The following is a 27,794-nucleotide window of genomic DNA, read 5'->3' on the forward strand; positions in this document are numbered from 1 at the left end:
GAGGGCTGAGAAAGTAGAAAGAAATTAATGACCATTAAGTTCCTGAATGAATAGACTTTGTCAGGGAAGTAGAGCAATGATAAGGCCAGCGGAGAACTATGTAGTTTGGATCAAATGGCAGCCATTTATCAGGTGACGATGAATGAAATCAATGCCTGAGTAGAGGCAAAAATTCATTGTTCAAGTGAATACACACTCAGCTCTTCTGGCCACTTAATTCTATGGGACTAGCAGTTTAGATGAAACATCTTTCTTTACTATCCAGACTGCAAATAGGTGACGTGAAAATGACATTATGTTCTTAAATTATAACTCATTTTAACCTCTTAAACAGGTGTAAACTTGGCAGCCTTTATCATCATTGTGTTTTCCTATGGGAGTATGTTCTACAGTGTTCGCCAAACAGCTATTACGGCTACTGAAATTCGGAATCATATTAAAAAAGAGATGATCCTTGCTAAACGGTTTTTCTTCATTGTGTTCACTGATGCACTATGTTGGATACCCATTTTTATTTTGAAACTCCTTTCTCTACTCCAAGTAGAAATACCAGGTACGTCCTTTCTTTTGTGAAGCTGTTTCAACTGTGTCTGTATGAAGAGTGTTTTTTCTGCTTTAGAAGAAAAATAATTTAATATATTGAACTATATTACTATAATGAGCTTTATGTTATATATCTATATATATGTACACACAACATAATGAACTATAAATTTTTACTACTGCATTGAGCTATATTGCTATAATCGTCAAAGCACGGTCGCCTTTGTGTGAGCCGAAAGAAAAAACTAAAATTCAAATAGATCAAGTCTGTCTCCACAGAATATCTATAAAACATACAAAATGTATTTGAAAACCAAGGCTGAATTGCATTGGTTTGTCTCATCTTGGCTTTTGCTGGTTCTGTTGCCTAAATATGGCTCAGAACAATACAGTGTTTCTTATCTTGATTTAATAATACAGTTATTACCCTGAAATAACTTTCTTTTACAAACTGATACTTGTAGCTCAATACATGAAGTTAGATAAAGCTGTGCTTACCTTCTTTATGCTCTGAATATATCAGCATGTGAAAACAGCCTAACCTAAAGGACTAAAAATTGCACCTTATTTTTTATTCAGCAAATTAATGTTCTGCATTAGATAAACCAGATCAAACAGTAAATACTTATTTCATAAAATTAAAGACGTTATAGAATCGTAGGATCATAGAATAGTTTGGGTTGGAAGGGACCTTTAAAACTCATCTAGTTCAACCCCCCCTCAATGACCAGGGACATCTTTAGCTAGATCATGTTGCTCAGAGCCCCGTCCAACCTGACCTGGAATGTTTCCAGGGATGGGACATCTACCACCTCTCTGGGCAACCTGTGCCAATGTCTAACCACCCTCAGTGTTAAAAATGTCTTCCTTATAACTAGTCTAAATCTTCCCTCTTTTAGTTTAAAACCAATACCCCCTGTCCTATTGCAACAAGCGCTGCTAAAAAATTTGTCCCCATCTTTCCTGTAGGCCCCCATTACGTACTGAAAGGCTGCTATAAGGTCTCCCCGGAGCCTTCTCTTCTGCAGGCTGAACAACCCCAACTCTCTCAGCCTGTCCTCATAGGAGAACGGTTCCATCCTTCTGATCATTTTTATGACCCTCCTCTGGACTCACTCCAATGGGTCCGTGTCTTTCCCGTGCTGAGGGCTCCAGAGCTGGATGCAGTACTCCAGGTGGCATCTCACCAGAGCGGAGTAGAGGGGCAGAATCACCTTCCTTGACATGCTGGCCACGCTTCTTTTGATGCAGCCCAGGATACAGTTGGCTTTCTGGGCTGCGACTGCACATTGTCAGCTCATGTTGAGCTTCACATCCACCAGTGCCCCCAAGTCCTTCTCCTCAGGGCTGCTCTCAATCCCTTCATCCCCCAGCCTGTACTGATACTGGGGTTGCCCTGGCTCAGGTGCAGAACCCTGCACTTGGCCTTGTTGAACCTCATGAGGTTCACATGGGCCAACGTCTCAAACTTGTCCAGGTCTTTCTGGATGTGGCATCCCATCCCTCAGGCGTGTCGACACCACCACTCAGCTTGGTGTCATCGGCAAACTTGCTGAGGGTGCACTTGGTTTCACCATCTATGTCATCACAGAGAGCTGCCTACAGTTTTGAACCCCATTTGATAGAATTTCTTTTTTTGGGGGGGATACACTGCGACAGATTTTGAACAAAGCATCTACTTGTTTCCCAAACTGTAGACAATGTTACATGTACCAACAGGAATGCATTGATATTGCAACAAAGTCATAAAGCCGGAGAAGGGGGGCGGGGGAGAAGGGAGAGCGAATTAAGCTTTTTGTGCAGCTTGGAACAGTTCTATAATTGTTTTATAAAGCAAACAGTGCAACGGAGGGCACCCACTAACATCTTTCAGCACTCTAATCCTGTCCCTTCTCTGCCTCGGATAACAAGCAGACTTATCTCCCAAAGAGTAAGGATGAGAAGGGCGTGCTGGAAAAATGCGCAGACTCCGGTACAGGCAGGGGAGCAGGAAACCTTCAGAAAGGAAGAAGGTGTGAACACAGAGACTCTTCCAACAGGGGAAGAAGGAAATAAGGAGGGTGTCTACAATGCCCTTTGAGGGGGGAAGAATGGAGAAGTCCTGGCGCAGAGGAGAAAAACAGCCTCTGAGTGGATACAGGGACTGGAGGATATTCCTTTGCAGGAGGACAGGACATCAGGGACACCATTAGCATTGGATGTCACTAGTCATGGGAAGAGGACGGGGAACAGACATCACAGGAAGAGACAGGGAGCCAGGCAGGGACAAAAAGTTTTGGGGCAAGAAAATGGGGCTCAGGCAGAATAAGTGTGCCAGGACAAATGGGGTTGCTACGGTACTGCAAAGTTAGAGGGATAAATGGAACTACTGGAAGAGTAAAAGGGAGTCCTGGAAACAGTGAGGGGTAAGAGGGCAGTGCAAGCATAACAGTGAGAAGAAAATGAAAAGTACCTGTTGTGGCATGAACTCAGCCTAGGAGCGCATGACCGCCCCTCTCACCAGGGAGCTGGGCTGCGTAGGCATCAAGTGCTTGTATTAATTAACAGGTAGCAAACACTGGAATGGATGTTACAGCTTCCTTTCTTTTTCCCCTCCCTAAGGTACCATAACTTCTTGGGTGGTGATTTTTATACTGCCAATAAATAGTGCTTTGAATCCTCTTCTCTACACTCTGACTACGCGACCTTTCAAAGAGATGATTCATCAGGTTTGGTATAATTACAGACAAAGAAGATCCAAAAGAGGTAAAGGCAGTCAGAAAACGTACGGTCCGTCGTTCATTTGGGTAGAGATGTGGCCCCTGCATGAAATCACCCCAAAGCTAACGAAGCCTGTGCTTTGTACAGACTCCTCTGACGCTTCGGTGACTACACAGTCAACACGACTAAATTCATACACGTAAATAAATACATTTTGAATCTTCACGGTGACATCTGCACTGTTAGCTTCACATCTGTGGGCTTACTGCTTTACAGCAATGAGGAAAAATGAGGGAGGTACGTATGGCACCTGGGCTGACGCGAACCAAAGCAGGAAGATGAGGGAGCAGTGTGTCTGTTTGCAGGTAGAACTGACACAACAGTAATTTTACCAGCTCACAACGGTACCTGACATTTTGGCAACTCATCCTAGATCAGAATGAGAAGTCAGTTGTTTATTTTTTAACTCCCAGAAGCCGGGAGTGTGGGAAAAAAATGATTTGTCATTTAAAATATCTCAGAATTTTACAAAATCATCTATCTTTAGGGAAAAAAAGTTATTTTCATTAAACTTTTTTTAAAAAATCCCTATTTCAACAGCTGAATTTAAGAGTTCATTAGTTTCCTCATTAAGATTTTTTTTTTCCTCCTTAAAATTTCTGACTGGCTCTATTTAGGCTGCATCAGCTCTTAAAATCTTTAGGGAGTAACAGGCCTAAGAAAAATATTTAGATTTCATAATTAGACCGGTTTATTATATTTGTCAAAGCCAAACAAGTGAAAACGTTATTCCTTTTAAAGGTTTACCAACTATTTTACTCCTGTAAAGGCAATTCGGAAATTGTAATGATTATTCTAATTCAGACAGAACCATAACTGTGGCGAAGAAAAAAAAAAAAGGTTTTTTCCCTGAACTGAGTGTCCCCCAGCTGTAGCTGGTGGAAGTTTCTTTCTTCAGAAGAGCATCCATCCCTGGAAAGAGCGGACTGAGTATCCCAACATCTTGATGCTGCTCTTTCCCTTGCTGTTTCTAACTGGGCTACCATAAGTAGCTCCCCATAGGTTGCAAACTTCAGCAAATTTCAGTCTTAAGATGTGTACATGGAATAATGGGACTTGACCAAACAGAAGACTTAATAGGTGTCATGACATCTACATTTTAATCACCTTGTGCATCTGACTGGATGCGCTACAGTTAAAATATTTGAAGGAGCACAGCCATTCAGTACTTTTTAGGGCATTATTTTACTTCCTGGCACTACAAGGATTATAAAATAAATTATCTCATCTGAAACAATCTCTAGAGGGATTTCCTTCACATATACTTACTGAAGAAAATCTTTTCCACTACGAATTACTACAACTTCCCTAGTTCTTTGAGTACTGTGCTCACAAACCAATAGCCTAGGAGCCCACAACGGGAAAAGAAGTGCTTCTTATGCGTTGGTGGTTTGAAGCTTTTTAAAATGAAGTTAAAAGATACTTCCAATGTTTGCACTTAACTTCTTAACAGCGTAAGAAGTAGAATTAAAGTGTGACCCACACTTCAACTGTTTACAGAACTTTGGGTTATCTTGAAATTGAAGTGTTAAGCAACTTGTTTCCACTACTGTATGTTTTATTGAAATAAAGGTCATCTGCTGAACAAAACTACTTCTTTTCCAAATTGCTTAGGAACATTTGGGGTTGTGGGGTTAAAAACAGCCAAGTGAAATCCTGCCACGTGGATTGTCTTTAACTGCGGTAATTAATTAAAACACAATTTAATAGAACTTGTGTACTCAGAGGGGCCAAGTCTTCTCAATTGACTGTAACTGCTTTTGAGGAGAAATGCAGGGATGCCTGTCCTTACCGTTGCTTCTGTTTTTCACTTAAGTCAATTATGGATATACTCAATGTCAACTTTGTTGCTATGAGTAACACAAGAATATTCATTAAGTCAGAATTTTTTTGTAACAACTTTATTGTTTTGATAATAAAACTACTGTTTGTCTTTTAAAAAAGTCCTTCTACCAGTAAAAATAAGTCTGACTAATGAATCAGCCATGTTCTCCTGCAGCCTCCCATTGCGTGTCAGCATTACTTTGTTCACATTGCTCTGATAAAGGTACAGGAGTTTCAGTACAGCTATTTATTACACATTAGCAATCTTTCAGACCAAAAGACTATGTTAACAGTAAGCTCTTGACTAAGCAACTAGTAATTGCTTAAGGCAAAGATATAAAATAGGATCAAATAGTGAAAAAGCTCCAATGTGCCTCCCAAGGGACGGGAGAATACATTTCACAGATTCTTTTCTAACTGATGGAAGCCTTTACATATAGTTCAAAATAATCCACCCTATCAGTAAACAATGCTGTTAAACTTCTACCATGCAGAGATACACAGTCCATCATAAGGCACTTTATTGCAACAAAAGATAGTATAAAATTGTTTGCAGTAATCAAATATCTTGCAAAAAAAATTGCAGCTTTATAGAAATATATTGCAATGTTGCTAAAAATAGTAAGGTTTGGATATGGGGCTTGTCTAAAGCTTGTAAATAAGCCACAGCTTGCTGTATTATCCCATAGAAATGCAATATCGTGTGCATTTCTTCTCTACGCACACGAAGAAAAAGCATGCATAGAGAAAAATTGGAGTTAGCTCAGCAAGTTTCTCTGGAGCTGGCAGGGTTTTCGCTGGTGACAGCTCTTAAAAAGGAGGGCTGACAATACCTCCTGGCAGGACACCACTTCACCACCAGTAGTGAGTTCTGGGCATACCACACGTACTAACTTTGCATCCACCACATCAGCCAAAAAAAAAAAAAAAAAAAAAGGGAGGGTATTTCTTATCTGAGACCGCTTGAGCTGCAGTGGAAGAGTCTAAAAGTCACAATTCATTCCCTAAACAAAGTTATTTTACTCAGGGACTTACATACAACATCCATACGAGTCATCAAGTATTTCTGAAAGAACTCCGGGCTCACGGGGAGCTGCCGAGGGAAAACAAAAACCCACGTGAACACCCTAAAAAAAGGTCGTTTTAAAAAAAAAAAAGAAAAAAAGAAAACCACACAAACACATCAAACCCGAACCCCCGCATCCCAGCCGGTCAGCAGCGGGCAGTTCGGCGCGACCCGGCTCAGCCGCTGGGCTTCAGGGACTCGTACCCCTCCCTCAGCAGGTCCCGCCATGTTCTGAGGAACCGGGCGTTCTCCGAGCACTTGGTGGCCAGCTCCTCCACCTGGGCCGACACGGCCGACGTCGCCTCCAGGATCTTCGCCAGCGAGGAGGCCGCCTGGAGGAACGGCAGAAAGGTTGGAGGTCGCCGGTGCCCGCCCGGCCCGTCGTCCCCCCCAGGCTCCCTCCCTCCCTCCCGCACTCACGTCGCCGATCTGCATCTCCACCTCCTCCAGCAGCTCCCGCGTGTCGCCGACCGGCAGCTCCGGTGGCCGCGACCCCTCGCGGGTCCTTCGGGGCTCAATGCCGGGCGATCCCCCGGGCGCGGCAGCGGCGACCGGTGGCGGCCCCGCCTCAGCCATCTCCCGCTCCGCTCGCCGGCACCGCCCGCCGCCCCGCCCCGAGGCCCGCCCCCGGCGTCCACCGGTCAGGAGCGGGCCGGGGCCGCCGCGCTGCACGCCGGGAGCGGTAGTTTTCTTCCGCCGTCGTCCCGCCCCGCCCCGCCAGGAGCTCAGCTTGCCGCCCCGCTTCTTTCGGGCCTTGCCCCTTCAAATATTATGCGGGCGAATCGGTTCGCGCCGCCGGGAGCTCTGGGAGCGGTAGTCCCGCCGGTGGGACGGGACGGGACGGGACGGGACGGGACGGGACGGGACGGGACGGGACGGGACGGGGCAGGCCTGGCCCCTCGCCGGCAGCCGAGTGCGCAGGCGCGACCTGGTCGTGGGGCGGTCGCGGGGAGGTCGCGGGGAGTGGAGGACGCTGAGGAGGGTGGTGGGCTGCCGCTCTCGCCGCTATGCTGCTGTCTCGTTGCCCGTCCTCCAGCCGAGGTAAGGCGGCGGCTCGCCCCGGGGGCGGCTGAGCGTCCCGAGGGGATGGGGCTGAGGTGGCCGCCGCTCGGCGGGGCGGGGCGGGGACGGGGAGGGGACGGGCCGGCGGCTGGCGCGGCGCCGAGGGAAAGCAAAGGTCGCGGTGGGGGCGCGCCCGGGCGGGAGCAGGGCCGCCAGCGGGGCCTGGAGCGGGGCCCGGGGTAGATCCTGTGGGCGAAGGGGGGGGTCCTGAGGCCGTGCCCCGCAGGGGGTGTCAGCGGCGGCGCGGCCGTGGCCCCCTCGGGCCCAGCGGCCTCCGTCCGTCCGCCCGCCTGAAGGTGCTCCCGGGGGGCGCGCAGCGGCGTGAGCGCTGGCCGGGTCCGAAATGCAGGTTATCGGTGTGTGTTACCTGTCTGTGACGGGGGGCGCTGAAAATGTAACTTTTTTCCGGAGCGATAGTAGGTGTTAACCTGTTTTAAAGGGTAAAAATAAAGCAATTGCACCCGTGCCCTTACCGACGAAGTAGCTGTAGGGACATTGTGCTGGCAGCAGTTGTTGAAGAGCTGCGGAAGAGTAAAGTTTCTTAAAGATTGCTTGCTTCGTGCAAACGTTTGACTTCGGGTCACCAAGTGTCTCTGCAGCGCGGTAGCACAAGCTCGGTTCCCTCCCTGGGAAGAATCTGCCTGTCCAGGGCTTGGACCTGCCTTTGTCATTGTCAGTTGTATTCTGAGCTGAATATCACTTCTTTTGCGTGTATGAAATAGTCGATGTTTTTTTAGCTTTACGATGTAATTCATAGTACCACCGGTTCTGCTTAAATAAAAATATCTCAAAAATTAAGTGCAGGTGTCGTGTTTTAATGTAGATGTATAGGTGTAGTTATTGTTATGCTTGTAAAATACATTGCTTGTTCTCAGATCCTGCCTGTTTGCAGGTAAAGGATGATTAAGAGATTATATGATAATAGCTTTTATGCTATGTTGGTTAAGTACAAAATTGCAGTTAAGAAACTAGCATAGATAATACTTATTGCCTTGCTCATAGAGAGCAGTATCGTGACTGTAACTGTGCGGAGTTATAATGGAGGATGTTTGTGCTGGCCTTGCCAGTCACCATTCTCAACAAAACGTTTCAGTCATAGGATGTTGGTGATTTTGCTTATGTAGTTTTGCAGAAATACTCTAAATATGATATTCTCCTTCTTTACCTCTGAAATTTGGGAAAGTGAATCCTTAAAGGAAGGAAAAATACCTGTCACAGTGCATTAGTTCTCAGACCTTTTAACTATAACTAGTTTTGATGCTAACCATACTAGTTTTCTGAGTGTAAATCGCATGCATCTTCATAATTTTTTTGTGAAAGAGGAAAATTAGAACAAGAATGCAACATGTAATAGCCCTTCTGTAGAGTCCTATTTTGATAATTTTAAACTTTCATTTGGTCCATTTGCTTAAAAAGAAGTTGTAATTTATTCTTTCAATAATTAATGTATCTGCAGCAAAGGTGGAGATTAACTGTATCTACTGTTCCTAGCTTTGGGTAAAGTATACTGGTTTTAAGTCTGAGCTTTTATAGTGGACCATGACACTTACTTTAGATGAACTGTCTACTATCAGTAGCCCAAATTCTGTGTCAAAATGTGTTGAGATGTTGGAAGGGATGAACTTGCATGTCCTAGCCCTATAGTTGATCGGTCATTTTAAGTGAAGTCTGAGATAAATCTTTTGAAGTTTGAAGTGAAATAGGAATTTAAAATGTGTTTCACTTGTGTACACACATGTTATCCTATTCCTGTGTCAGCTATCAGAAATGGCTGGCCAGCATATTGAGTGGTATGTGAAGAATGCTTAAAGGGCAAGGTCTTTACTCCTTTTTTTTTTCTTTTTTTTCTGATTTAAAATTTTCTAGCGTATTCCTAACTTGAAACTATAAAAATCTGTTTTTGTGGTTCCTCATCTTCACATCACCTGGTAGTGATTACTGATCTGACAAATTTCTTGGTTTTGCAGCACGCCAGTGCTTTCATGCTCTAAAGTTGGTAAAGAGAGACTGCCTTCCATCATTGCATATCGCAAGATGTGCATCTACTGCCTCTGTGCCTCGCATAACTACGCATTATACAATTCATCCTCGGGACAAAGACAAACGATGGGAAGGTAAGCAAAAAATGCATTCTTTGAAAGCTTCTTTATTATTATTGCTCATTTTTCAGGACACTGAAATGTGTTGCTTTTTTTTTTTCTTTTTACAGAAATTCTGTACTCTTAAATACAATACTAATATTCCAAATTAAATTTTGTGGTTGCTATCTCACAATGAGTGTCTTTAGTGCCATAAAATGGGATCAGATTTAACTTGATCCTAGTTGTTTAAAGAAAATTTCTAGGCAGCTTTTGCTTTAGTGACTATCACAAGATTTAATTCTAGGCAGGTATTTATCTGTTGGATTTTTTCAGTTCTTACCATGAGAGTTTGTGAGAAAATAAGATTAATATATATCTCGGGGCGTTCCCGCCTCTACATATTCAGCAATTTTGATGGCGTCGGTTCCAGAAAAGACACTGATTAATTAATGTAAAATAAAGTTACGTGATCTGACTAAGGGTCTTTTTTCCTTTCTTTCTCCCTTACCTAGAGTCTCAGTTGGTGTCTTTGATACAGCTAACCCAACTGGGCTCTTAAGTTTAACGTTCTAAGATGATACTTACTTTTGGTGCATAGAGACTGAGTATGTATTTTTATAGTGTGTCTCCTTACAACTTAAAAAGAGCTAGTTTTACATTGGGATGCTAATGTCCTTCTGCAGTCTTCCAAGTACTGAAGTGGGGGTTCTGTTGAATATTTAGCCTCCTTTTATGCAGAGTAATGCTTCTGGGATACACAGTAGCCAATCCTACAGAGCAAGGTTTAGTGAGAGAGTGTTTGGGGGAAAGTGGAGATTGGTTTATGTTATTATCTTTTTTTCTATTAAAGGGGTAAACATGGAAAGATTTGCAGAGGAAGCTGACGTTGTCATCGTTGGAGCAGGCCCCGCGGGTCTTTCTGCAGCTATTCGACTCAAGCAGTTAGCTGCTGAGCATAACAAAGAAATACGTGTTTGCCTGGTGGAAAAGGCTTCTCAGATTGGTGCGCATACACTCTCTGGTGCTTGTCTTGAGCCAAGGTCCTTACAAGAGCTCTTTCCCGACTGGAAGGAGCGGGGGGTATGTATGAACATATAAAACACTGCAATTAATCGCTAGCTTGTAATAAACTCCCTATCTGACTCATTCTGGTACGACTTAGTACCTTGGTATCATTGGTACTTAGTACTGTTTTAAAATATGTTGATCTAACGAAACAAAAAAACCCCAACCTTCTTTTTAGCCTGTTTCCTAGTTCGACAATGCTGAATTTTTATGTCTATACAGATATGCTGTGGCCTTTGCCCTTTTATATAGTAGTCTTACTGCATATACGCAGCATGCCTGCTGCCTCTTGGGATGCACTACGCTTACTGCATTTGTGCCGAATCCAGCTCCCATGCACAAGCAGTAAGGTGGTGGATTCTTAGCAACGTCAGACTTGTTGCTTCTGTACAATACATCTTCATAGTCTCAGGAAATGACACACAGTACGCTGATTTCTGTGCAGACATAGTGGTGTAACGGAGGCCTAAGATGCTTCTATGAGGGAGAATAGCAAGACATGAGCTGCCATCTCTGCCAGAGCAGCCATCTGACTTGTGTCCAGCTGCCTGCTACCACCTGGGAGCCGCCAGGAAGTGGGCCATCAACTAGCTGTTGTCTTACCAGGATAAATATGCAAGTTGAGCTGCCCTCTTTAGACAAGTCTAGAATATTGAGGTAGTACAAGCCTGTGTACAAACTATAGAAGTGATTTGCAAGGCTCTATTCCTTTTTTTTTTTTACTTCAGTAGTTGTGTTGATTCTTGCCTGATGACTGCCTCATAAAGTACTTTATCTTCTGCCTTATGATACTTTCCTATGGAAGTGCTTTATTAAACCTTTAATTGACAGCCAATTTGATTGTTTGATTTTATTTTATTCGTTATTTTGTTGGATTGGCTAGAAAAGCATAACTTTCAGTACCATTTCTATTTTCTTTTTTTATGTAGGCTCCGCTTAATACTCCTGTAACTGAAGACAAGTTTGGAATTTTAACAAAGAAATCTAGAATTCCAGTGCCAATTCTTCCAGGTAAAGTTTGGTGAGGTGGTAAAAAATCATCTTTTTTGGTATCTTTTTCAACTTTTCCATGAATGAAACAATTGATTTGATTCCATGTAATGTAGCAAGTATACATGGAATGTCATAGCTCCTACTGCCGGGGTCCCTGTAGATCATGGCTGTAATAACATATGACATGACTGTGAAGATAGTAGTTGTACAAGAAGATACACCATCTGATGTATACAACTTTTGTTATTTTGCTTAGTGTTCTGCTTTTATGTGTGTGTGTCTCTCTTGTCTAGGACTTCCAATGGTTAATCATGGAAATTACATTGTACGTCTGGGCCACTTTGTGAGTTGGCTCGGCGAACAAGCAGAAGCTTTGGGTGTTGAGATTTATCCAGGCTATGCAGCAGCTGAGGTAATAATGACATCAGTGTGTTTATGAAAAGTGGTTTTGGACCCCTGCTTCAGTCGATTTCCAATTTATTTGTACATTCACAACATACCTCTTAAAAGAAGTGTATTGTGAAAACTGTTTCAGTGTCTAAATTCCCTGGCCCAGATCCAGCAAAGTGCAAGTGGATCATACAGTATGCTAATAAATACATAATTTTCATGTTTGACCATTAAAGACGTAGTGTGTAGAAGTTCTGCATTAGAACTTTTTATGAATGGATTGAAATGAGATATCATTAAAATGTTTCATTTGTTTAAATATTTCGAAAGGTTCTCTTTCATGAAGATGGTAGCGTGAAAGGGATAGCAACTAATGATGTGGGCATTCAAAAGGATGGAGCACCTAAAGTAAGTAGCTCTCTTCCCCATAACTAGGGGTCTAACTATGGAAATTGTGATGTATCTGCTTCTACTGTCATCAGTAGTCTTGCTGCAGGCTGAGAAAAGTGTAAAATTCGTATCTGTCTTCCCTCTTGGTATGTAAAATGGACCTATTACCTGTGAAAGCTCTGGTCTCAGAACATTGTAAACTTCTGAGATTAGCAGAAAAAGCCTTTGCAGAAATGAGGTTAGTTTGAGGGTGACTTAAGGAAATATTGTAAGGGTGTTCTGATGTATGTGAAATCAGGAAAGAAAGGAAAGGATTCCAGGAACTCCTAGAAAAAAGGTGCAAAGGTGAAACAGAAAGCTGTTATCCAGCTGGTAACTAGCAACATGTAAGAGAGCGTGCTTCTGTCTGATCCATTTTCTTTGATATTTACAACTGCAGTCACATTTGTTGACAGTCCGTCTACCTTGTTGGGGCAAGGTACACACTGAATCTTTATACCTTTTTGCTGGTTGGTCACATTTCTGTATCCAGAAGGTGACTCCCTGCTCTAAGTGTTGGACTTTGGCTGATTTTTAGTGGAATCCAGAACCTGCGGTAAGCGTATCGCTTCCCTGTGCAATATGTAGGGAGAATTTGGCACCTCAGAATAACTCAGAACAACTTTCACAGGGAATTATTTGGCTACAGAAGTTATGAGTACAAGTCTTTTCTTAAGGTTTACTTTTTTATAAGGTTTCTTACTGGTTACGTAGAGTTTCAAAGAGGTATTTACTTTCACATAAAAGTGAGGTCTATTTTTCCCATTTAAAGGCAGGGGATGAGAAGAAAAGATTAATTCTTGTTCTGAGAGAATATAGCCAATGGAGGAGGAAGCGGTGTCAGGGAAAAATAATGTGTTTTCCCAGTACAGTATTGTCTGTCTCCTGTAGGGCATAGACACGCTCCTGTTTTCAGGTATGCATTTTCTCCAGCAGGAGGCGCATGTGCTGTGGTAATGAAGATTAATTAGAGTTTTGGGTTGGTTTTGTTTAAAATGTGAAGGAACTATGATTTTTTTAAATTTTTATTAAAGCATCCTCAAAACCTAGATTTTTTTTTTCCCCCCATTTATTCTGGAAGAATGCGTCTATTAACTTCTTTAATGCACATAATTAGTGTGCCACTACTGCAGACTTTTTGAGTATTCAAGTGTGTTAACTGTCAGTTAGGTCAGCTGATAATACTTCCAGCATATAAAAATTCAGATAAATAAACATAGTTTGTGTAACCTTCAAGGCAAGAATATCTTCAATGTGTTTGTACAGAGCCTAATCAAATAGACTGTGGTTAATGAATAGAGTTTCACCTTGCAGTCAGCACCAATCAAACAAAAATGCCAATGGTAAAAATACATAGTAAAAAGTTGCACATTGATTCTTGTGTAGATGTTGGAGAAGGATCTTAACTGTGAAAAACAACTTTGTTGCATTACTGAAACATTTCAAATTCATTAGTTCCTGATATTTACAACAGAGAGTTTTATGTAATTGATTTATTTTATATAAATCTACTTCAGATTGAACAATATGTTTTTAACCTTTAGATCAAGTAATAATTCCCTGTAGTTCTCTTAGTAATTTGTAAGATTAATTAATTTTCAGGTTGATTATCAGAAATTCAAAGAATACACACACAAAAAAGGCAAAATTTTGTAACTCGTGTTTAAAGGTAATTCCTGACCAGAGGGAACATTTTCATTTGCTAGCCTTTTTCAGAGGTTTCCAAACAGTGAGTTAAAAGCAGATTTCACCTGAGAGACAACTTCAAACCAAAGCAATAAGCTGCTTCTGGACGAATGCTGGCTTGCCTTCAGATGGTTTTAATGGGTACTGCTGGATATCTTAATCCAAAACTGGTTTCATTATCCTTTTCAACATTAGATTTTTGTCTTAAATCAAGCATGTTCTTCTTTTTTTACCCTGCAAGATTATATATATTTAGAATCTTGTATCCTTACATTGCAAATATAGTCCAGTAATACTCTCATCCAGTACGCTCACACATGCAGGTGGCATGCTTGTACATGAGTATGCTGGTTCCCCTTATCTTACTCTCAGTCTCATTATTGGAATTTTTGATGAGATTTTTTTCTATAATGATACTTAATGTTTAATTTTACTGTATGTTTTAACATGTAAGATTGGTGTAATATTATAGTAACTTTATTCTGAGGTAGTGGGTTCTTTTGGGGGCAGGGGTGATGCAGGTTTTTCTAATCTGGTGTGTCTGTCTAGCCTCTGTCATATGTGCGTGGGGGGGTGACAATGTTTTATTGTAATGTGACTTCATAAGCAAAAATTAAAGTGAAGTTATAGGTTAAGATTCTTTGTCCTGTCAGGGTTCCTTTGCGTCATATGAACAAGCAGATGTGATATGAGTATCCTCTTATGTGGAAAAGATTCTGTTTTTCAGTAATGACTGGTGGCTCTGCAGTGCTGCTCTACTGAAGTCCCCTTACAAGATTTGTCAGGGGTGTATCATGATTAGGTGGAAAAGACAACTGGACTAGAGCCATAGCTTGCAGTGGTTTGTAGGTTCTGGGAAGCGCCACAAAGTAGTGTAAAATCACTTTATTGCCCTCCAATTTCTTGTTATGAGTTTGTTGCGGCACAGATCTAAGTGCTGATGAAATGCTCTACTTTTGCAGGCCACCTTTGAAAGAGGCTTGGAACTCCATGCTAAAGTCACAGTCTTCGCTGAAGGTTGTCATGGACATCTAGCCAAACAGCTGTACAAAAAATACAATCTAAGGGAGAAATGTCAACCCCAGAGCTATGGCATTGGACTGAAAGAGGTATCACCTGCATGATTTTAACAATTAAGGAAAATACTGTGAAGCTCTAAGGTAGTTTCTGTTTGCCTTCAAGCTAATTCATGTAAGACATTAGAATGATAGACTTTGAGTTACACTTTCAGACTTCAGAATCTTTGCTATTCTGAAGCTGATCAGAGAAGATGCTCCCTCAATGTCGTGACTGCTTTGTTTCATCTGCTTCTTCTCTTATATCTGTGTTATAACTAGAGGTACCCATGAATTCACTCTGTTACCATCTTGATTTGGTTTCAAATTACATTCATTTCTGAAATCTGTTTTCAGTAATCTTACTAAATGAAAGAAGGATTCATGCTGCCTAAGTTTAGGGCATTTTACTACCTGAGGAGGGGAGGAAGGGCTTTCTATAGAATTTCTGTATATTCGTTAGAGAGAAAGAGAGAAAAGGGCTGTTCACGCTCTCTGAAACAACTTCTGGATGACCTTTTTTTTCCCTGCAGAGTACCTTCACTGTTCTTATAAAATTGGGATAAGGATCAGGTTTCCTTTTTGAAATATTTTGTACTTGGGAAATATCACTCATGAAGAAAAGCTGTATTATTTAGAATATGTTCAGAGTTTGACTCCAGCAGATTCTTTGTTTATTACTTTAAGCATGTGCTTCCGGCTACAAAATATTTGTTAAATAATTAGTTTACACTTCTGCAGAGAAAAATCACTCTGTAAATGTTCCTAGCTATGACATAGTCTTAGTTACAATTTCTAATACCTAAGTTGTCATTAAAGCAGGGTTTTGCTGTAGAGTTCCTTTGCTTCTGGATGAGACTGTGTCTGCTTTAGCAAATGATACAGTCCAATAGGTATGGATCTGTAAAGTGAAATAGTTGGTGCCGATGAGCTGATATCTGTACTATGCACGTTTCAGGGTTATTTTTACTTCGGGCTAGCTTTGGTCTAGTCCCATGGACTGAGTGCCCTTTTGTGACTGGAATGCTTTAGATTGGCTTCTGGAGCCTGTCTTACCGTTTAGTTTCATGTGAAAGGAATCCAGTTCATGCCTTCCATGGCTGCTCTATGATGTGAACCACAGCACCGTAAGTGGGAGGAATTAGGAGTCTGGCTCAACAATGTGCTCCTTAATCTAAGATGGAATGTTAATGTAGATGTGCTCTCCATGCTTGAGCTGATCTAATGGTGCTTGACTGCCCTCTGTCATTAGTCTGCACCTGGCACATAATTCCATGGTGAAGAGATGTTTTGTGAAATGAGCAGAAAATTTAGTTCCTAGTGGAAGCATGAAGATGCTTTTAGCAATTCACCATGGGTCAGACAAGTACTGGAGATGTGTAGGAGAGACCAGAGAGAGGACAAGCTCTTTGACAGCAAATATTTGGATGAACTCAGACATATTGTTAAGCCTGACCTTGAAAAATTTATGAAGAAATTGCAGTGATTCGTATGAAAAAATAAAGTATTTAAAGAAAACAGTCAATGTAAGCATTGCATTCCTTAGCAGAAGTATCTATCTATAAAGAGTCTTGTGGTTGAATGAAAATTTTGGGTATAGTGCTGGAGTCTCAGTCCTGTTTTCTGATGTGCAATATTTCAAGAAAGAGAAGTATTAGGAAATTCTTAAATGGTAATCTGAAACAAGTATTCGTACTTAGTACCTGGTATTTTGCTGTATAAATTTATGCGTTGGCCATAGCAGTAAATTAATTTTCTTCTCTACTTAATTATGGGTTTGATTTTTATTAATTATTCAAATGTCATTACTTTGCAATAGAAAGTAATATTTTGTGATCTTCATTTCAGTTATGGACTATCGATGAAAAGAAATGGAAACCAGGAAGAGTAGAACATACTGTAGGCTGGCCTTTAGACAGACATACATATGGAGGATCCTTTCTTTATCACTTAAATGAGGGTGAACCTTTAGTTGCTCTTGGATTTGTGGTAAGTGAAGTTTTTTTTTCATGCTTGTTTGTTGTTGTTTGGTCTTCATTTTTATGTAATTTCTTTTCTCTGTTTTAATGTGAAGATGAAAACACGAGAATAGCAACAGACCAAACTTAGTACTTTCTCAATCTTAAGTGCATTTATTCTCATATTAGGGAAAGTTAATTTGTCGTATTGATCTGTCTTTAATCCAGTGTCTTTTGTTAAAAACAAAATGGAAATTTACAAATACATTTGTTTTGCAAAACAAACAAATTTTCGCAAAGTGAAAACCGGATGATTCATCAAAACTGTACTCACAAAATTTTTGCAAGTTAGGAAATACCTAAATCACATACACCTTGGGTGCATATGCACTTCATGAGAGAAGCATACGAAGTGAAATCACTCTGCAGTTCCTCAAGTGGCATCCCTTCCATTTCTGAGCTCTTCAGCTTGTTCTTATCATTCTTCACCCCCATTCAACTTGCCCTCTTTGGCAGCTGTCTTTCTGAATTGGACAGGCAGCTTCTTCCTTCTTACTGCCTCTTTATCAGAAGCATTGAGATCACTAGAGAGAGACTCTGTCATTCTGCCAGCCAGTGATGCAAGGAGCAATGGTAGGAAAAGTATTTTCTAGCACCTACAGTCCGAAATGAAGCATGCACTATTTATTCTGTGCATGTGCTTTACGCAGAAATGTTTTAAGAGTCAGGGACACGATCTGGACTTTTAGCAGCATGGGATTAAGGTGACCCTTTGGTCCTCTAGATGTCAGAAGGATTCCAGAGAATGTGTCAAAGGGGTGAAAGCTGTATTTTTGTCTAACTGGTTTGTAAGAAACATTGAAAAAACTTGTTAGCTTTTATCAGACATGCATACTTCTCCTGTACAGGTTTCCAATATTGGAATTAATAAGTATGGACAGTAGACATTCAAATTCTGTTTGCTTTCAGAAGTGTAGAGAGCTTTGATTCCTACAGAGAATGGTAATCGGTAATGTTCATATTATCTCCAGTTCGGATAGGAGAAAATTAACTTTTGTGTGAAAATACAAGCACTTTTTTCTTTGAGCTTTACGCCTATGTGAGTCTGAGCTGATTCTTGTAGAAGGATTATCTTGCACTTGTTTTGAAAATTTTTCATTATCCAGCAAGGAAAGTAGATACGAGCAGTGCTCTAAAAGCAATGAACTGCCAGAGAAATCAAGGAACTGTTTGTTGCTGACTCATAAATCCTTTTAAGAGTGTATTAAAGATGGGAAATGCAGAGTGTATCTTTCAGCAAATTCTCAAATACATACAATAAGAATCCTAGGCATCCAGCCAATTGGCGAAGTCTTTTCCCCCCATTTTCTGCTTTCATCATTGCTCCCCTGTGCTTTATTACAATGGCTCATCTAATTGGAAATGATAATTGACTCCACTAAACGATGTGAAGAACTGTTTAAAATATGTGAGCACAAGGACATAACTATCTAGAAAAAATTGTTTACCTCTTCTTCTAGCTTTTCTAGGGCAAAGGGGTCTTGAAACACAAATTTAAAGCAAGTTTTCTCACTTATCGTGCCCATTGAACCATGTGTAATTTAATTTCACGATTTTATTTCAAAGACAAATGGAAGATGATTACAATGCCATTGAATGTTTTCCATGCGTCAGGTTTCAGGTAGGGCAGAAAACAGTCTTATGGCAGCAAATTCTCAGATTTGCTTCTACTAATAGAATGTATTTTTGGCTGTAGTTTCTCCAAGTAGAAAGATCCTGAAGCTGGTTTAGTATAAAATAGATGTAAAGAGATGATGTGGTAATAACGTGATTGTTTTATTTTCAGACTTTTGTTGAGATGTCATACTTTTATTTTTATTAAAGTTGCACCTTTTCTTTTCTTTTTTTTTTAAAGGTTGGTTTAGATTATCAAAATCCCTATTTGAATCCATTTAGGGAGTTTCAGAGATGGAAGCACCATCCCAGTGTACAGCCTACTTTGGAGGGTGGAACAAGGATTGCCTATGGTGCCAGAGCATTGAACGAAGGTGGTTTCCAGGTAACTTTTTCATGAAGTTTTTGTATTTTGAGTTCTCTGTAGCCATGTTTTTAGTGCTGTAGATTCAGGTTGCATGTTGTTGGGGAAACAACTGAACTAGAACAAAGACGGATAAGGCCAAAAGTTTTGCTGGACAGAAAAGCCATGTTATCTTGCTGGATACTGACTGCCAACATTTGCTAGACTTAGGCTCTGTCATGCTAAAAATCTTCTGACACAGTCACTTTACTTTCTAAATGAAATATGAAGTACAGTTTATATTGCAATCAAATGTGTGTAGCAGCAAAGAAGGTATAGATAATTTTTTGTTGTGCCTGGAACCCTGGGGAAGAGAAGGTAGCACCAGTCATCTGGGCTTGTTTTGTGGAGTGGGGTGGCACGTTTTCCAAATTACTTGTTTATCCTAGCAGAGGGAAGTTCTTTCCAATGTTTGACCCTTAAGCCAGTGATGGTGTTGAAATTGTTATGTAGCTTGACAGAAAAGAGTCCTTACCTCCTCAAGTACAGATGCCTTTGGTATCTTTCATGCACAACTTTGAGTTTCTGCTTTCTTGAGAGATGGAATACCTTGTTCATTTTGTTCCTTTAAGGAGTCTAACAGGTGAAATTTAAAAATGCATTCATCAAGACTTAAGGTCGTTGAAAGGGTTGGAACAACTTGCAGGAGAAATAATCTAGAATTTGTGTTCAACAGCTAAAGTCCTTTCAACCTGTTGGCTTCTCATGTGGGAATATTGAAACACGGGGTGTGGCTGTGTGTCCTGGACTCCCAGATTCATTTTCTAGATGCTCCTTTCAGTTTGGAACTTAAAACTAGCCTGAGTGTTCATGATCCGTAGCTCATGTGTGGGGCTGTGCCACTCTGCTCTCTGACTACTTTGTCTTTCTTTTTTTGAACCTCCTCTTCGGTATAAATGTGGCTTTGTGCAGCTTTTGCAATACAAGTAGAATTTCAGCAGCAGCGTAACTCTTGTCACAGTCTCGTGGAGTTAAGCTTTTACAGCGGCGTGGATGCCTGGGACGGAGTCACGTGGGTTCACAAGTCAACTTCTTGGTTATGCACATGATACGCATTTAATCACCCTGCGGGTTGATTACTTTGTCCACTCTCAAGTGGAAATATGTCATATCATGTTGTAACATGGCTGTGTTACAAGCTTATTTTGGAAACCACTGTCAGTCCATTATTAACACAGGTAAGATACAAAATGCCAAGATGTTTTAATCTAGACTTTTATACAAGAGGGGCTTCTCTTTCCACCCCGTGCACTGGTTTCTCTATCACAGATAGTCATTATTGAATTTCTGGCCATGATGAAGTAGCCAGATTGTGACTTCAGTTGCATACTCCTTATCCTGCTTGAAACATATGGCTGAAAGAACATGGTATTTTTTTAAGTCACTTACAGGCGTTGTTTGTGCTAAGTTACACAGACAGTAGCACTACAGCTCTTACCCATCTCTGCACTTCTTTGTACTTTGTTGCTGGACTTAAAACAACATGTCACTTACTTTGCACTGTTCTTAATATAAAACCATGGGGCTTGTTAGTTGTGGCGTGGTTTTGGTTTTTTTTATTTCCTGTAGATAGAATTGTCTAGTTAATCATGAAGTCACACTTTTGAATGGCTTTTTTTAATACATGCTTTCAGTAAAAAAAAGCTTTATTCATGAGTCACTTAGGAAGATTTAGCTCTTCTTTTGCATGTGTTGCTTTGATTAATAACTGTAGCAGTCTGACTCATTTGCATCACTGGAGTCCAGGAATATTTTCTTATGTAAGTCATTCTGTAGCACTGTTTTTCATTTTGGTGACAGTATTGCACCAAACAGGTGTATAAAATTACCATCAATCTAAACTTTTTTTGCCTGTTATAGATAACCTTATGACCATGTTGGCCAAGGCCAGGCTGGACGGAGCTTTGAGCAGCCTGGTCTAGTAGAAGGTGTCCCTGCCCATGGCAGGGGGGTTGGAACTAGATGATCTTTAAGGTTCCTTCCAACCCAAACCATTCTGTGATTCTGTGTTCTTTAGTCTTTAACATATAGTGATGCTAAGTTGGTGAGAGAGGGAGTGAGCTCTCGGATGTTGCCCTGATTTTGTAGCTTTCTGGGGTATGTGGAGGGAGAGGACAGAGTTTAATAGGCTTCATCTACATAGCTGTTATTTCTTTTGTTTATTTTAATTGCAAAATCAAGCACTTAAAATTAAGAAATTCCCATGCAGCCTCTGTTTTGTCTCCATTTTATCAAAAATTTTGAAAAGATTTAAGCGTTTTGTGGAAAAAACAAAAGGTGTTGCTGTTCTTGAGCAATATATATTAAGAATATCAGGGAAAAAAACCCTTCATATTGATGACCTGTGCAAGTGTCAAACAGTAGACTCACTTAATAGATTTTCAACCCTGAGCTGAGCTAAGGGGAGGAGAATGTGGGGTTCCCTGTCTACTGTAGAGGAGGACTCTGCAGGGAGCAGGAGTCTCCCTTCTTCCTTCCTCCAAACCAGCCTTGTTTTGTCTGTTTGCTGCCAAGAGGGTGGTGGCTTCTTCAGGTACTCAAGGTTGAAAGGATTTTACCCTGTATCTCAGGGACAAGGAGGGCTTGTGCCATGCTGGCATGATGTGTTCCTTCAACTCAATAAACTGACTGCGAAAACAGGCACCAAGTGCCATGCTAATAATAATAAGGATTACTAACAAAGCTGCAGTATGTGCAACCTTTTGTGTTACATGACTAATCTCTTTTATACTTTGACAGTATGTTGGTCACTAAGTACCTATTAAGTGAAACACTTGTAGCAGAATAAAAATGCTTGATCACTATCATTTTATGTAATTCAAAGAGTCAATCAAGAAATCTTTCTATCACAGAATGGTTAGGGTTGGAAGGGACCTTAAAGACCATCTAGTTCCAACCCCCTGCCATGGGCAGGGACACCTCCCACTAGACCAGGCTGCTCAAAGGCCCATCCAGCCTGGCCTTGAACACTTCCAGGGATGGGACATCCACAGCTTCTCTGGGCAACCTGTTCCAGTGCCTCACCACCCTCACAGTGAAGAATTTCTTCCTAATCTCTCATCTAAACTTACCTTCTTTCAGCTTAAAACCATTACCCCTTGTCCTATTGCTACGCTACCTGATAAAGAGTCCCTCCCCATCTTTCACAATTGTAGGTCCCCTTTAGGTACTGGAAGGCCGCTGTAAGGTCTCCTTGGAGCCTTTTCTTCTCGAGGCTGAACAACCCCAACTCTCTCAGCCCGTCCTCATAGCATAGGTGCTCCAGCTCTCTGATCATCTTCATGGCCCTCCTCTGGACCTGCTCCAACAGGTCCATGTCCTTATGCTGATGTCAGCGCTGCATCATTGCATCCTAATAGATATGACAGAATAACTGTTTTCAGCCAAAGGTCTTGTGAAAAGAGAGGATATCCTACATACTTCGTTCATTGGAAATAATGTTATATAGCTGAACTTATGTCTTCTGGTGACTGAAAAGCAAGTTAAAAATCATAGTTCTGTTTTCAGCCTCAGGTGCCTTTCCTGCGAACCAAATCACTAAGCCTGTGATTAAACAAATCATCCAAAACACAGGGGAAATGCTGTGTAGTACAACTTTTTTTAGTGACTACTATATGAATAGTCAAAAGTGGCCAGCCCTGGGTGAACAGTAAACAGATAACAATTGAACAGGCAGAAGAAACAAAACGTTTATTTTGGATCATCTTGAATTCCAAGGGATTATTTTTTTTTATATATTTTTCATTAAATAAAACTACTTGTTTGGAGCCAAATTATTTAGGCTATTAAAAGACGAATTCTTTAAGGCAGCTTTAATAAAAGCAGGATGCTAGATTCACAACCACTGCTCAGTACTACAGACTTTCAGAGGAACATTATGTTCATAACTTACCTTCAGTAGTGTCAGACCTAGGATTTGATCACAGTTTTCTGCTCAAAGTGCTGCAGTCAATCTTCAATATTTTGAAGCTGTTTCCTGTGTAAAATCTTAATCTTATTGGATGAGGGTGAGAGTAACGGTTTTGATAGTTGAGGTATTCCATAGTTAATATAGGCGTATAACATAGTATATTGTTACGATAGATCGGATGTTTGCAAATCATCTGGCTGTCTTAGGTTTGTGACTTGACTGTCCTCAGTGACATTATGCTTCTTACAGAATGGGAGGAAGACAACAATTTTGCACCAAAAATATACTTGTTGGCTGCTGACCAACCACTAAAATAAGTGGGACCTGGGGGCATGGGGAGGGCACTGTGCAGCTTCGTAGAACAGATTGGTAGAAAAAAGCACTGAGTAATAAACTGTGAGATGAGATGCATACAACTTACTGTGTGGAAAGCAGGAACACAAAGGTCTTCACTTAAATTTGGAGGAAGAAAACAGTATCGGTGGATGACATTACCACAGTCTTGTTGCAGACAAAGCAACTGGAGAGAGGATATAAGGAAAATGTTGCCTTGTCATTATTTCAGAATCAGCCCCAGTACAATGGCTGTATTTGTATTTGCTTACTATGCCAAAATTCCTTGATTAAGAGGAGTAACTGGTGTATTTTTAGGTAGTGCACATGCAACTCTAAAAATATAAAGGACATGCCAGTTTCATTTCCAGATTAGTTTTGGTTTGGTTTTTTTTGAAGTGAAAATAACAAAGCAAACAAACCAACCACCTTTTTTCTGTTTGTTTTTCAGTCAATACCCAAACTCACCTTCCCAGGTGGATTATTAATTGGTTGCAGTCCTGGACTCATGAATGTTCCAAAGATCAAAGGGACACATACTGCAATGAAAAGTGGCATGTTGGCTTCAGAAGCCATCTTTAGCCAATTAATCAATGAAAATCTCCAATCAAAGACAATAGGTAAGATCACTCACTGTACCTTGATTTGTAATTGCCTTGTGTTCAGCTGGAACCACCAACAGCTTAGCGGTAACTAAACGTGTCTCAATGTGTTGAGAATGCAAATAAATCATGAAATGAATGTAGTAGTTTAAAAAGGTATCTGTTCTTTATTTACTATTTATACTGTTAAAAGATTTAAGGAAGAACGAAATCAAACAAGTTTTGCTTAGTTATTCTTAAGTATTTGTCCTACTGCTAGAATAAAAATACGCCTCTAACGAGCGCCTGAAAAGTAAGCTTACACTTCCTGTATGAGTAGAGAAGAATAGTATATGTTTCGTTCCTACAAATATGTTAAAAATTAGCACTTCATGATTCGAAAAGCGTTACTGAGAGACTACAGAATCAGAGAGAAAAAAATTAAAAGGAACAGATTAAATGTAAGCAAAACAGGGTGAGATATTTCAAGTTTGCTCTTCACTGTTAATTGGTAGGATACTTTTTTCCTTCAGGCTCCTTTTTCTGTCTTTAATTTTATAGTTTTCTCAGTTTGAGGCTATGGGTATTTCCTGTTATATGTAATGCAAGAAGATTTGTAGTTATCACCTGATCCTGACAGCATTGTAGTGATTCATTTAAGCCTTTGTTGTTCCCTTAAATCTGTTAAGACTGTACAGAGAGAGAACCCAATTGTAATTTCAGTCATTCTGGTGATGGACGCTATAGCCAGGTGCCAAATAATTATTATTTTAGAAATCTCTTCTCTGTAGTCCTGGATTCAGTCCTAGTGAGTTCTCATTCAGCTGAAACACGCAATACGCGTTACCACAGAGGGTATGCTGAACAACTGAACTTCAACTAGTATAACAGGCTAAAATGCTTAGAACCCATCTGAAACAATAAATGCTCTTACTGGGTAGCGTGTCGCTCTTGGTGGATTATGGACAGCTTTTATAAGCTGTTTCCAGTTTTGTCAAGACAGCAGAATATTACAGTCTTTTCTTCTCTGTGCATAGATATTGAACTTTTTTCTGAGCCTTATGTGAGACAGAAAATATGGACTGAAGCATATTTTCATGTGTAGACAAGGCTTAAAGCTTATTATTTGCAACATCTATTCCAATACAGTAGTAATGGAGAATAGTGAAGGGGGGAAGCTTTTAGAAAATTTTCATTTGAAGAAACACTTTTTTTTTTTTACTAAGATAACTTGACTTTAACTACGCTGCAGTAGATGGGTCATATGTCAAGTGTGCCACGTCTAGTATTTGTAAAGAATACAATCAGAGTTTAAATTAAAAGTTTGTCGTCCAAATCAACTTGCTGATTACAAAGGGAGAAAAATTGTTCTCTAGCACTGGCATAATCCATTGCGCCATAATCATAGTTACTGAAATCAGAATGCTTGTCGTTGTGTAACTTGTAAAGGAAAAGGTTTTGAACTTGACAACGCTAAAGTCACAAACCTGACTCTTGCATCACAGGTAAGCTCTCCCGGTCAATTGTTAGATTCTAGGAGAGCGAGTAGCTGGCCGGCTGTCTTTATAGTTTGCTGAGGTCTGAGGCAATTTAGTGCTGCTTGTGGGTCATTGAATAGAGGCTACAAAGGAGCAGTAAATACCTGCTGATAACTGCCAACAAAACAGATCTCTTCAGGAGGCTGAAATACGTTGTCTGGTGTATTCCTAGCTTACTATTCTGGAATGCTCATTTTGCTGCCTTTGTTACTAACAATTACCTCTATTCAGCAATTATTTTTTATTTCAAGGCTAGTCTTTATGTACTGTAGGTACCTAACAAGTAATGTACTGCCTTAGGACTTGATGTGCAAGAATATGAAGAGAACCTGAAAAAGTCCTGGGTCTGGAAAGAGCTGTACGCGGTTAGAAACATCCGGCCCTCCTGCCATAGCATATTCGGTGTGTACGGAGGAATGATTTACACAGGTATATTTTATTGGCTACTGAGAGGAATGGAACCGTGGACATTAAAACACCCAGGTAATTTTATTATCTCCTGAAAGAAGATACTAAATGTAAATGTCAGTCTTTTCTGGTCTTAGTTGAAGCTGGAGCATATCAGGTCAAGTGGCGAGGCCATAAAGTGTAAAAAAGAAATCAATGATAAGGCAGTGAAGCAGACTTTGTCCTTAAGGCCAGGCTGGATGGGGCTTTGAGCAGCCTGGTCTGGTGGGAGGTGTCCCTGCCCATGGCAGGGGGGTTGGAACGAGATGGTCTTTAAGGTCCCTTCCAACCCGAACCATTCTATGGTAACAGAATCTCTGATTCAATTACCTAGCATATACTGTAAATTAAGACATTAAAACACTATTCTACTTAGCATAGTTTTTGTCTCATGAAAAAGGCTACCTTTTATGAAATGCTTCATTCTGATGACAAGGGAAATTAAAATAGCTTAATTAAATTCTTCTTGAGTAATTGGAAATTACAGTCATTCTATACTGAAGCTTATTTATTAAAAATGTGTTTAGGCCCAGATTTTGCTCAGCTCAAGCCAGCCAAAGATTGCACGCCTATTGAATACCCAAAGCCCGATGGAAAAATCAGTTTTGATCTCCTGTCGTCTGTGGCTTTAAGTGGTACAAACCATGAACATGACCAGCCTGCTCATTTAACTCTCAAAGATGACAGCATCCCTGTGAGCAGGAATTTGGCTGTATTTGATGGACCGGAACAAAGATTTTGTCCAGCAGGTAGGTAATAAAAATGTGTGCCTGAGCTGTTTTTGCATAATGAAAGACTAAGTACTTCAGGAAAAGTCCACCTGGTCTACTACTTACTTCAAGCATTCTACCCCAGTCATCCTCCTAGAAGAGGGTTCAAGAGCAGGTCTTAAAATATATTAACAGTACTTTCCATGACGAAATAATTAGTAAATGTGGAAGAAGGCAGTTGACTCACACCAGTAATATACTTCCCTTGCTACACTTGCTGGTAAGCAGTTGAGCGTACGTGCTGGGGGCAACTGTTCGGTGCAGTGACAGCTCTCTTTTGCTCTTCGCAGGGGTTTATGAATATATTCCTCTGGAAACGGGAGAAGGATCGAGACTGCAGATAAATGCTCAGAACTGTGTCCACTGCAAAACATGCGATATTAAAGACCCAAGTCAGAACATTAACTGGGTAGTGCCTGAAGGTGGAGGAGGACCAGCTTATAACGGGATGTAAACTGATGGGAAATTATTCAGTGACTTCTGATCGCCAACCAGAAAGTTGGAGTATTTTATGCTGCATTGTAATTAAAGTACAGCACTGACCTGAATGTTAGAGGTCGAGGCTAATGTGCCATTCTGAATTTTAGGTATGACCGTTGCATTAAATGGAAAGTCGGTGCCTTCTGGTTAAACCCTAGCCTTATTTAAATAGAACTTCTTTACAGGAGTTGTGTGGCAGGCAGAAGAAAGTTCTTCTGAGGACTGACAAAAGAACTTTGGATCCTGGATTTATTGCTGAAGTTCAGTGATAACACGAGCTGTATCCAGAATTGTGGGTATGGTGGAAGAATTTAGTTATAAAAAAGGATTTTCTCTCTCTATCTGGAGTGATTTACTATATGTAATCCTACCTTGCGGTAGGGAAAAATACATCAGTCTAGAAAATTGTTACTGCTTCCAAGTGTTACGCATTTTACATCAAGTTCACAGGTTTGGGGTTTTCTTCCTGATGATAATAGGGAGCCCATCTGCAATACAACCTGTAAAGTGGTTTAAAAAAAAAAAGTGTAATAGTTGCACCTTCCTTGTTCATTATTTCATTTTTATTCCTTACAAGAAATCAGGCCTGCTCTAATAAAAACTCTAATAGAAACTGCCTGAATTGTCTTAGTGTTAAACCAAGCTTCCTAGGAAGCACTAACCACTACTGATTTACACATCAGAAACACACCTGAGTGAAAAAACACAAGTTATTACAGCTTAAAAAAAAAAAAATAGAAAACCAC

General features: G+C 40.6%; 3 protein-coding genes across 5 annotated transcripts in view; 2 read left to right on the plus strand and 1 right to left on the minus strand.

The window, feature by feature from the left end:
• Window positions 1–5,064, plus strand: part of RXFP1 (relaxin family peptide receptor 1) — a 53,685-nt gene extending 48,621 nt beyond the window's left edge. For both annotated transcript variants that reach the window (XM_063336180.1, XM_063336181.1), the window contains 2 exons: window positions 335–553; window positions 3,145–5,064. In XM_063336180.1, coding sequence (XP_063192250.1) covers window positions 335–553; window positions 3,145–3,446 — 521 coding nt within the window. In that variant the 3' untranslated portion in view covers window positions 3,447–5,064. The remainder of the gene's footprint in view (window positions 1–334; window positions 554–3,144) is intronic.
• Window positions 5,065–5,499: 435 nt separating this feature from the next.
• C5H4orf46 (chromosome 5 C4orf46 homolog) lies at window positions 5,500–6,997 on the minus strand. 2 transcript variants are annotated; one of them, XM_063336187.1, is made up of 3 exons: window positions 6,614–6,997; window positions 6,398–6,525; window positions 5,500–6,220 (listed from the first exon to the last, which is right to left on the minus strand). In XM_063336187.1, the coding sequence occupies exons 1-3, from the start codon at window positions 6,767–6,769 to the stop codon at window positions 6,211–6,213; spliced, it is 294 nt and encodes a 97-aa protein (XP_063192257.1). In that variant the 5' UTR covers window positions 6,770–6,997; the 3' UTR covers window positions 5,500–6,210. The 2 variants fall into 2 exon arrangements, with proteins under 2 accessions (XP_063192257.1, XP_063192255.1); XM_063336185.1 differs by having other exon boundaries at window positions 5,500–6,525.
• Window positions 6,998–7,104: 107 nt separating this feature from the next.
• On the plus strand, window positions 7,105–27,665 carry ETFDH (electron transfer flavoprotein dehydrogenase). The gene is made up of 13 exons (XM_063336182.1): window positions 7,105–7,234; window positions 9,223–9,369; window positions 10,187–10,416; window positions 11,331–11,412; window positions 11,688–11,806; window positions 12,115–12,192; window positions 14,862–15,008; window positions 16,803–16,943; window positions 18,828–18,971; window positions 23,684–23,852; window positions 25,652–25,834; window positions 26,326–26,547; window positions 26,859–27,665. The coding sequence occupies exons 1-13, from the start codon at window positions 7,201–7,203 to the stop codon at window positions 27,020–27,022; spliced, it is 1,860 nt and encodes a 619-aa protein (XP_063192252.1). The 5' UTR covers window positions 7,105–7,200; the 3' UTR covers window positions 27,023–27,665.
• Window positions 27,666–27,794: the final 129 nt, after the last annotated feature.

The sequence above is a fragment of the Chroicocephalus ridibundus genome, chromosome 5 (genome assembly GCF_963924245.1).
Source record: "Chroicocephalus ridibundus chromosome 5, bChrRid1.1, whole genome shotgun sequence".
Taxonomy (NCBI): domain Eukaryota; kingdom Metazoa; phylum Chordata; class Aves; order Charadriiformes; family Laridae; genus Chroicocephalus; species Chroicocephalus ridibundus.

What these genes read in the sequence shown, in the direction of transcription:
- C5H4orf46 (XM_063336185.1), bottom strand. Translation starts at nt 6,769, where the DNA reads ATGGCTGAGGCGGGGCCGCCACCGGTCGCCGCTGCCGCGCCCGGGGGA. An exon ending in TGGAGATGCAGATCGGCGAC is followed by an intron (nt 6,526 to 6,613) that starts GTGAGTGCGGGA and finishes CCGTTCCTCCAG; the next exon opens with GCGGCCTCCTCGCTGGCGAA.
- ETFDH (XM_063336182.1), top strand. Translation starts at nt 7,201, where the DNA reads ATGCTGCTGTCTCGTTGCCCGTCCTCCAGCCGAG. An exon ending in CAAAGACAAACGATGGGAAG is followed by an intron (nt 9,370 to 10,186) that starts GTAAGCAAAAAA and finishes TTTCTATTAAAG; the next exon opens with GGGTAAACATGGAAAGATTT. An exon ending in GTGGACATTAAAACACCCAG is followed by an intron (nt 25,835 to 26,325) that starts GTAATTTTATTA and finishes AAATGTGTTTAG; the next exon opens with GCCCAGATTTTGCTCAGCTC.